The sequence below is a fragment of the Silurus aristotelis genome (assembly GCF_946808225.1).
Source record: "Silurus aristotelis genome assembly, chromosome: 18".
NCBI classification, from domain to species: Eukaryota; Metazoa; Chordata; class Actinopteri; order Siluriformes; family Siluridae; genus Silurus; species Silurus aristotelis.
The window spans coordinates 20343696-20354841 of record NC_139591.1 but is presented as its reverse complement, the minus strand read 5'-3'; the positions used below and the strand labels follow the sequence as shown (position 1 = coordinate 20354841).

General features: G+C 36.8%; 1 protein-coding gene and 1 long non-coding RNA gene across 2 annotated transcripts in view; one reads left to right on the top strand and one right to left on the bottom strand.

The window, feature by feature from the left end:
• The first annotated feature begins 7259 nt into the window (after window positions 1–7259).
• LOC310741242 lies at window positions 7260–8347 on the top strand. Its single transcript, XR_014537898.1, has 2 exons — window positions 7260–7756; window positions 7872–8347. It is a non-coding gene; the product is annotated as an uncharacterized lncRNA (long non-coding RNA).
• itga1 (integrin, alpha 1) overlaps window positions 7829–11146 on the bottom strand; it is a 65060-nt gene continuing 61742 nt past the window's right edge. Inside the window, exons 28-30 of the mRNA XM_083568682.1 lie at window positions 11125–11146; window positions 10450–10563; window positions 7829–8347 (exon numbers count right to left, since the gene is read on the bottom strand). The exon at window positions 11125–11146 is cut by the window's right edge and continues 74 nt beyond it. Of these exons, the coding sequence (XP_083424808.1) occupies window positions 8288–8347; window positions 10450–10563; window positions 11125–11146 (196 nt within the window). The 3' untranslated portion in view covers window positions 7829–8287. The remainder of the gene's footprint in view (window positions 8348–10449; window positions 10564–11124) is intronic.

The window sequence follows — 11146 nt, the reverse complement described above, 5'->3', positions numbered from 1 at the left end:
TCCAAGCTTCTGTGCGTCAAGGAGTTTGTAAAATCAGGCTTACACTTTGCTGTCTGTCGATTATGTTCAGGGAAACTACTTCCTGTCTGCTGTTTTACTACTGTTGCAGAACAGTGACATGGACTGTATCCAGATGCGGTTCGTGATGTCTAACGTGGCAGGTCACGTTTGGTCACCATCATATCACATTTGCACATCTGTCCTGTTACATGTGTGTATGCATGCAGGCGCATACATAGGTTTTAGGAAGAAAAAAAAAACGAATCTATGTCACTTTACTTCTAAGATCCTCTACCTCAAGGCAGGTTTTCTCTGTGTGACTTCAGCTTCATCACGTGTAGGTCAAGTTTATCACTTGACCTACACTACACAGACAAACGTTTGTGGACACCTAACTATAAGATTCTTTTTGAACATCTCTTTCCACATTTCCATGTGACGCATATCTTCCTGTTATGAACATTGAATTTTCGCTAAATTTTGCTACCACATCCAAAGACGTCCTATAGAGTTGTCCGAATACTTTTTGTGTCTATATAGCGTAATTTGTATGACTTGATATAATCTGTGCAAGGGGCCCAGGCATAGCAGATTTCCGAGTGTAAGGATCTTCGGTATAATAGTAAATGATGTTACAATGAACGAAAAGGTATGTTATAAAAAAAAGAAAGAAAGACAAAGTAATACGGATACAGGAAGCCTTGATGTTGTTTCCACAGTTCTTTTTTTTTATTGTGACTAAAGAGAATTGTAATGAGGCATAAAAAAAATCCAGGCTTCGATTAAACCGATTTTTTTCGATTAAAAATAACTTTTTTTTTTTTTGCACAACTCACATGATTTGAGTTTTGCTTCATGCTTTCATGTTCTCACATGTGTGGTTTTCTGTTGAGTGACGTATCGGTGCTTTTTAACTCTTTATTCTTTATATTTTAAACAATAAGATCCTGAACAGTTGCACTTAAATAGACTTCACATTAAGCATTCTAGAAACTACTGTATTTTATTTTATTTTATTATTTTTACCTCAGAGCCAAAACCATAATTTATGTCTGAAAACTGTCTTCAAATGATTATTCATCTGTAGCATCCAGACCACAGACGCACACAAACTGTCTGTGGTGATTTGTTTTCTCTACTTTTTGTGTCTATGAATTCAGTGCCAGACTATTAACTATTATAAGTTCATATATTTAAGCACTTTAAAAAAAAAAAAAAAAAAAACATCTTGCAGCTTATATACATGATTTAGAGTTTGATTGTGGGCTTTTTTCCTGCTGGGTTTAATTTCTACTTTTTTGTTTGTTACATTATTTTATATTTATTTTATTACTATACTGTAAAACTTTATCCTAAATAAAATCCTTTTACCCACATGTTGAGGTTTTGAATGTTTGTTATAGAACTCCATTTCCAAAAAAGTGTCAAAAACTCATATTTATTCAAAATAGAGCATAGAAAACATACCAAACGTTTAAACTGAGGAAATTGAATTGAATTTGATGGCTATAAAATGTCTCACAAATGTTGAGACGGAGCAACAAAAGTCTGGAAAAAGTAAGTGTTATTAAAATTAAAACTGTAATAACTCAATTTACTGTACATAATATCAAAATTTTGAAAGAATCAGGGGAAATCTCTGTGCACAAGGGACAAGGGCAAAAATGGAATGTGATGGAAATCACTGCATGGGCTCATGAACACCTCCAGAAATAATGTTCTGTGAACACAGTTTGCCAACGTCATCCACAAATGCATGTTAAATCTCAACATGATCCAGAAACGGCGCCAAATGTCATTTAAAATGTACTACGGCAAAGTGGAAAACTGTTCTGTGGTCAGACAAATCTAAATAAAAATTTCTTTTTGGAAACCATGAACACCATGTCCTCTGGAATAAAGAGGAGAGGGACCGTCTGGCTTGTTATCAGTGCTCAGTTAAAAAAGCTGCATCTCTGATGGTATGGCAGTGCCTATGGAATGGGCAACTTGCACATTCGCAGGTTTTAAAGCAACAAATGCTTCCCAAAAACACATTTATTTCACGGAAGGCCTTGCATATTTGACAATGCTAACTATACTGCATCTGTTACAATAGCAATATTTTCCCCTACAATATGAAAAGGGGAAATGGTAGCCTAGTAGTTAAGACATTGTACTTTGGATCGGTGAGTTGTGCATTTGAGTCCCGGCCATACCATGCTGCCACTATTGGGCCCTTGAGCAAGGCCCTCAACTCCCTATGGGTGCTCAGTTGTGGAAATGGGTATAAAGTACTCCACTATGGATGGTCCCAAGCCTGACTATGAAAGAAGAAAGGGTGGATATTGGGCTAGCAACCTGACCCCCGTAATATTGCCCCTCATGGCAGGGGTGGAATAAATATAAAAAAAAAAAAAAAAAAAAAAAAAAAAAATTAACAAAATCTTCTCACATTTAATCACTCACCGGCTTTCTCTCAACAAAAACACTCAAGTGACTTCAGAAAATGGTGAGCAAAGCTCAACAGATTGTACATAAACACCAGTATAATGGGCTTATATGGTTTTTAGTAGTTGTTTTTGTCTTTCAGGACTTTCAAGATTATGGGACGAGACCTACATTCTACCTTCTTTAAGATGTTGTTAATGTTGGTGTTGTTGGTTTTGGTTTTGTACAGTAGGTGGTGTTGATGTTGGTGGTGTTGTTTTTGTTGATGTTGGTGTTGTATATAATGGGAAATTGCTGCTTGTTGGTCTTTCTGTTTCTACACAAAAATATATGAAGGTTGTTGAGGATTTGTCGTTTCCTCTGTTCAACAAAACAAAACCAAACCAAACCAAACCGAACCAAACCAAACCAAACCGAAATGATAGATAGATAGATAGATAGATAGATAGATAGATAGATAGATAGATAGATAGATAGATAGATAGATAGATAGATAGATAGATAGATAGATAGATAGATAGCATGAAAATAAAAAAAAGGATAGGATGAATAAAGGAATAAAAGAAAAAGACAGATAGAAAGAAGAAAGGAAAGGAGTACAGAAGGGGTGACTGGGTAGTTACTGGGAGAAATTTAGCTGACTAAGCGATTTCTTTAGAAGAAATAAGGAATGTGTCTGTAAGTGTGGTAGTGATATTTAGACAGATATAGACAGATATTTTGTCAGAATTTCCTATTTCGATCTTTCTAGTTATTCAGTCATTTTCCAAGAATCAGCAAACACTGAAGTGAAACTGGAAATGTAAAAAACTACTCTGGGGAAATTCAGCCTGGAAATGTTCGAGTTATAACTATTCAAACTTGTCAATGTTGAATTTTGACCACTTTTAGCTTCCATACTTTGGAATAGGTTCCGAATAGGGTTTAGAGCTCTATAGAAGACCACTCAAGACCTTCGAGTCACCTTTACAAGAAGCACATATGGCTGGGAAAATATGGTGTCCCAATACTTTTGCTATAGTTTGTGTGTCCTGTTATAATCTCTGTAAGAACATGTTCTTCATATCAGAGTGTAAGGATTGGGATCTTCAGGATTCCACGCAAATTGGTCTTGTGACATGCTGTGAAGTGCAACGCGGATCTTAAACGCTATGCTGCGGATTGTTAAATAAAATGTTTCACAAGGCCATAATTCATTCATAATCAGTGGGTTACTTATTAACAAATACTAAAAAAAACCCAACGTGCATTGATACAGCTTTGCTATATGGCCATAAATATGTGGACACCCAACCGTGACGGCTTTTTGAAGAATCCCGCTGTTGATTTCAACTCATATGAGCGTGAGGTGTCCGAAAAGGTTTTTTTTATTCTTTCTGCATGTTCAGGCATTTAACATTTAAACTAAAATGAAGTACAAACAAAATAAAAAAACTAAAAAAAAAAGATCTCTCTCACACATACTCTCACAGAGACACGGTTTTGTTAAAAAAACAAACAAACATGTATTTATTATTTCATGTGCATACTGTTCCAGAATGTGCAATTCGTTTGAAATCCGTGCGAATGAGAGGACTATATACACGATATAACAAAACCAGTGCATTACTTACTTCACAGCAGTGACTTCAAACTAACAAACAAACAAACAAACAAACAATAAAAAATCTATCCTTCCTCTCAGCCGTGCATATATTTATTAGGTACACGTGCCTGCAGCAGTGGAGTGCTGATGCCGAATGGGGGTGAGCTCATGTATAAGAAAACCAAACGTGTTTCAACAGAAAATGCGTCAACAAAAAGAAAGTTAAACCCACAGCAGACAGAGACATTTTTTCACAATATAGAGGTGCATAATGGAATCATGAATATATTTTGCCATTCAAATATCGTTATCAGACAGGATTTGTGAAAAATTATTAATCATTGGATTGTACAAAGCATTAGTCTGGCAACACTCAATCATAAATTAAATATTTTTTTGGTTTTAATTACGCCCCTTAATTCCTGTATATATATATATATATATATATATATATATATATATATATATATATATATATATATATATATATATATATATATATATATATATATGAAGACTTTATAACCGCTTTATAAAGCTGCTTGGAGACAATGTCCATTGTTAAAATTGCTATTCAAAAGCCGTATTCTACTTTAATCAACATTCAAATTTGACCATTTTATGGTGTTTCCCCATCAACCATTGCACCGTCATGTCATATCACATAATCCCAGCACCTCTTGTGTTATTAGCATATATATATATATATATATGTACATGTGTGGACACAAGCATTGCAACACCTGATTTTTCCAACCATATGTGGTTCTTCACCAAACTTTTACCACAGAATTGCAAGCACACAATTGTCTAGGGTGTAGATTTCGATGTGGTACCGTGAAATCTTCCCTTCACATGAACTAGAAGGCGCAAACCTGTTCCAAAACAAAGAAGATATGCTTTAAATGGGTTGAAGTGGAAGATCTCCTGCTACAAAGTTCTGACCTCCTCACCCCACCCCACATCGGTACCTGACTTTACTAACGGCCCTTGTGGCCTTATATACATGTGCTTATTACAAGACAATGGGATTCAGGTGCTGAGATCATGTGACATGATATTTTAGGGTATAGTGGCTGATGGTAATCATATTTCAGGGTCATAATCCTAAAATCTAAATTCTGATTTGCTTTAGTAGAAGAAGGATTTGTATTCGATTTTCTGACCAGCACCACCCTTTAAGCCCAATCACCAGGCTGCAAGACAGAAAAAAAAAAAAAAGACGGGAATATGCACTAAAAACCAAATGAAAAATAGTTTTTCAGATTGAAGAGGAATCGAATTTGTTCTAACACACAAGGATTAAAGATCCAACTAGTAAAAATGTGGTTTCCAGGTAGCACTTAATCCAGCACTATTTATTATTTGTGTCACAAAGTAAAAAAAACCAACCCACACACATTTGGTGGCAATTTTGTTCATCCAATCAGGCACGTATTTAAACATTGGGAAGAAACCAGAAAACATGAAAGGAAACCAATACAAACACAATGGGGACATGTAAAATGTGACACTGATAGTAACCTGAGCTCGAGATTGAACCTATAACCTTGGAACAAATATATAAATTAAATACTGCGTCTGTTTTATAAATATTTCTCTTTTTTTTAACGTAAACCCAACTTTTCACACGTAACTCTTGCACAATTTTTTAAAGTTTTTTTTCCTTTAAATTCTGCACAATCTTTGGTCTTAATATATAATAATAATTAAAGCATAAACAGAAAGAAATGATTATTGGGTTAGCATTGTAGCATTGCAATGACCCATAGGCAGCTGGTGACCTGCGGGTGGTGCTATGCCAGCTAGCTAATTTTATTTACAGGAATGAACTCTGTCCCAAACATCGCAGTTTAATCAAAACACACCCCCTTCACCTCAGCTTAATAAAGAAATAATGAGTTTGTGTTAAATAACACAATAAACTGTCCGATTAGCGTTCACATGTTGCGTTTAGTCTGAAACAAGAGCCGAAACAATGATAGAAAAACTATACAAAATGATAAAGTGGAAATATATATATATATATATATATATATATATATATATATATATATATATATATATATATATATATATATATATATATAAATCTTGGAAAACATGTACACTGCATAGAATGTTAATAATTGGTTGTTTCAGGAGGAAACTTCAGCAGAATGTAGCATGAAAAAAAAAAGTGTCCAAATACTCTGAACTAGGGTTAATCGATCGTTTTGACAGTCATTCATATACAGGTATTATTGCAAACATCGATCTATATACAGTTTCGCTCTTATATACATTTACAGTACAAATCAGTCAATTCCCTCAGCACTTAGAAGAAACATGTACAATGAGCATCAGTTGCTTCATAAATGCAAAGGAATGTGCCCAAAAAACACGGATAGCTTTGAAAAAGCAAAACTAGCTATATACTTAACTCAAATTATTCATGTTTTACAGAAAAAAAAAAGATTTATTCATAAAAAGGCCTCTAATAACGCGGCTGGGAGCGCATGAATGTATGACATTAAAGAAGCTCACGAGTGAAATCTCATAGACAAGATATAATGGAATCTTCAGATTTAGTGGGATTTTCTATTATTTTTTTAGAGTACTGGTGTTAAGGTATCCATTGGCATGATTAGACCAGACAACATGAACAATGAGCACTCAAAACGCTTCAATGAGAAGTGATGTGTTCTTCAGGAACCACCATTTTGTGAAGAAATCTTCTAGCTGTTTGTTTTCTAGTAGACACTAGAAACATTTGTATGCACACATTTATTCCTTCTCTGTAGGAATTTTTTTTTATTACACATCTTGACCGTCTTGACTTCTCTTGTCCAGTCACTAACCATGCTATGCTAATATGCTAATTTAATGAGCTGATTTCCAGAGTCCATGAAAAGTTCTCTAGTGGATTAAAAAGTAAGGCTCGGTGGTTACCAAAAAACTCACCCTGTCTGAATACGTCATCTTTATTTGTATATATTGTACTGTATATGACTTGTTATATTTTGCGGTTGGAATGACAGACTGGTTCAGAGTGAGGCTTGGACTGCATCAAGGATCGGCCCTGAGCCCTTTCATTTGGCACATTTTTAGTAGGCTTTTTGGTGAAAGGTTCTCTCTCTCTCTCTCTCTCTCTCTCTCTCTCTCTCTCTCTCTCTCTATATATATATATATATATATATATATATATATATATATATATATATATATATATATATATATATATATTTATATATAATTATTATTTTTTTCCTTTATGTACACAAACCGATCAGGCATAACATTATGGCCACCTGCCTAATATCGAGTTGGTCCCCCACGCAACATACAGTAACTCGTCTGTTGGATCGGACCACACGGTCCAGCCTTCGCTCCCTACGTGCAACAATGAGCCTCGGCCGCCCACGACCCTGTCTCCATTTTACCACTGTCCCTTCCTTGGAACACTTTTGATAAATTTTTATTAATGCAGACCAGGAAACACCAAACAAAAGAGCTGCAATTTTGGAGATGCTCTGACCCAGTCGTCTGGACGTCACAATTTGGTCCTTGTCAAACTCCCTCATATACTTACACTTGCCTATTTTTCCTGCTTCTTACACGTCAACTTTGAGGACAAAATGTTCACTTGCTGCCTAAAGTATTCCACAGACTAACAGGTGCCAAGAGATAATCAGTGTTATTTACTTCACCGCTCATGTTATAATGTCAAAATGTTCTGCCTGATTGGTGTATAGTGTGTGTGTATATATATATATATATATATATATATATATATATATATATATATATATATATATATATATATATATATATATATATATGTACATACTTAAGTTAAAGGGGGCGAGGCTTCCAGGGGTACGTGTTACCATTTTACAGTATAAAAACGCTATGCAAATCCATGCCAGATGTCAATTGGTTCCTCTGGTGCTTATACTAGGAAAATAAGAAATATTTTGTACGAGGACTCATAAGCTCATTCAAACAGTATAATGCGGAGTGCCAGTGCTGGGTTTTTATGGCAAAAAGCATTACATGTGAATAAGACGACCACCCAAAGTCCAACTGCTACAACCTCCAAGGTGTTGAAACCATCCTGGAAATCCAAACAATCTAGACTTTATCTCCTGTATGAAGATCTTCAGGTGGATATTGGTGGTGCTTCTTGTCCATTCTGTTAGACTGTCATACCTGTGTAGCTTCTCTGTGGGTTAGTTAGTGTGAGTTTGACCTGAGGAGTATGGAAGGCTGTAGACCTGAAATCTAGAGCCTTTAACTGTCTCTCATATCCTCTTTCATCTCTTCCACTGATTTTCTCTTAAAGAAGCCAAACTGGAGGAGAAAAAAAAAGACACGCCGTTATAACATACTGCTGCATGCGAATGATCGGCCAAAAGCATGTGAACACCTGACCATTTAACATCCACTCTGGAATCTAGCTTTTCACTAGATTCGAACGATTTGTGTCCATTCAGACACATGCGGTTGAGGTGCACTTTGTGGCAACCGTTTAAGGGAAAAACCACTCGAGTGTGAGTCAGCTGTCCAAATACTTTTGGGCACACAGTGTATCAACATCACATATAATTATCAACTATTACAAACTAATTTCATTTAATAGTAGAGGAGGAAATTAATAATAAGGTATTATTATTATTGGGGGCGTCGATATATAATACAACCCCAAGCCTGTATATATATACAGTGAGGAAAATAAGTATTTGAACACCCTGCTATTTAGCAAGTTCTCCCACTTAGAAATCATGGAGGGGTCTGAAATTGTCATCGTAGGTGCATGTCCACTGTGAGAGACATAATCTAAAAAATAAAATCCAGAAATCACAATGTATGTTTTTTAACTATTTATTTGTATGATACAGCTGCAAATAAGTATTTGAACACCTGAGAAAGTCAATGTTAATATTTGGTACAGTAGCCTTTGTTTGTAATTACAGAGGTCAAATGTTTCCTGTAGTTTTTCACCAGGTTTGCACACACTGCAGGAGGGATTTTGGCCCACTCCTCCACACAGATCTTCTCTAGATCAGTCAGGTTTCTGGCCTGTCGCTGAGAAACACGGAGTTTGAGCTCCCTCCAAAGATTCTCTACTGGGTTTAGGTCTGGAGACTGGCTAGGCCATGCCAGAACCTTGATATGCTTCTTACAGAGCCACTCCTTGGTTATCCTGGCTGTGTGCTTCGGGTCATTGTCATGTTGGAAGACCCAGCCTCGACCCATTTTCAATGCTCTAACTGAGGGAAGGAGGTTGTTCCCCAAAATCTCGCAATACATGGCCCTGGTCATCCTCTCCTTATTACAGTGCAGTTGCCCTGTCCCATGTGCAAAAAAACACCCCCAAAGCATGATGCTACCACCCCCATGCTTCACAGTAGGGATGGTGTTCTTGGGATGGTACTCATCATTCTTCTTCCTCCAAACACGTTTAGTGGAATTATGACCCAAAAGTTCCATTTTGGTCTCATCTGACCACATGACTTTCTCCCATGACTCCTCTGGATCATCCAAATGGTCATTGGCAAACTTAAGACGTGCCTGGACATGTGCTGGTTTAAGCAGGGGAACCTTCCGTGCCATGCATGATTTCAAACCATGACGTCTTAGTGTATTACCAACAGTAACCTTGGAAACGGTGGTCCCAGCTCTTTTCAGGTCATTGACCAGCTCCTCCCGTGTAGTTCTGGGCTGATTTCTCACCTTCCTTAGGATCATTGAGACCCCACGAGTTGAGATCTTGCATGGAGCCCCAGTCGAGGGAGATTGACAGTCATGTTTAGCTTCTTCCATTTTCTAATGATTGCTCCAACAGTGGACCTTTTTTCACCAAGCTGCTTGGCAATTTCCCGTAGCCCTTTCCAGCCTTGTGGAGGTGTACAATTTTGTCTCTAGTGTCTTTGGACAGCTCTTTGGTCTTGGCCATGTTAGTAGTTGGATTCTTACTGATTGTATGGGGTGGACAGGTGTCTTTATGCAGCTAACGACCTCAAACAGGTGCATCTAATTTAGGATAATAAATGTAGTGGAGGTGGACATTTTAAAGGCAGACTAACAGGTCTTCGAGGGTCAGAATTCTAGCTGATAGACAGGTGTTCAAATACTTATTTGCAGCTGTATCATACAAATAAATAGTTTAAAAATCATATATTGTGATTTCTGGATTTTTTTTTTTAGATTATGTCTCTCACAGTGGACATGCACCTACGATGACAATTTCAGACCCCTCCATGATTTCTAAGTGGGAGAACTTGCAAAATAGCAGGGTGTTCAAATACTTATTTTCCTCACTGTATATATATATATATATATATATATATATAATAAATAAAACACAACCTCTCCTCGACCCGATCGGCAAATCAGAACCACGGCTGTCAAACGTTCACCTACAGTGTTGTGTGTAAATACATGCCGCTTACCTTCCAAAGACAAAATATAACCAGTGCCAGTATTAAAAGTCCTATGAGGATACTAAGGATGATGATCCACAGAGGGATTCCACTTCGGGACTCTTTCGAGATCTGGACACGCACCTGCAACAGCACAAATATGATAGTTACATTCAACGGGGTGAAACACACATATAAACAAAAGTATTGGGACACCTGGCTTTTCTGATCATATGTGCTCCTTCCCCAAACTGTTACCAAATAGTCTTTAAAGGAGTTCCATCATGACCAGCTCCATGAACATGCGCTTTACAAAGGTTGGAATGGAAGATTTTTTAGTGGCCTGATATGGAACTCTGACCTCAACCATATTGAACATCTTTGGGATAAATTGGACCGTTGACTCACGTTGACATCAGTACCTGATTTTACGGACACCCTTGGGGGCTTTGCTTACACGCTACAAAATCGAGTGGAACAACTTCCCAGAAGAATGGAGCTTATTCTAACAGCAAATGGGGACTAAGTGGAATGGGATGTTCCAAAAACACATAAGAATCTGTCTTTTGTCCATATAATGTATGAACATGCTTCAATGAAGATATTAGGATACTGAGGATATAAGAAGGATTAGACATTACAATGAGCTCCTATGCTGAGTTGCATTTTGCTAAGTAATAAAGTAGCCCCTTAAAGCGATCTCACCTCTCTGCTTTTGTCATTTTGG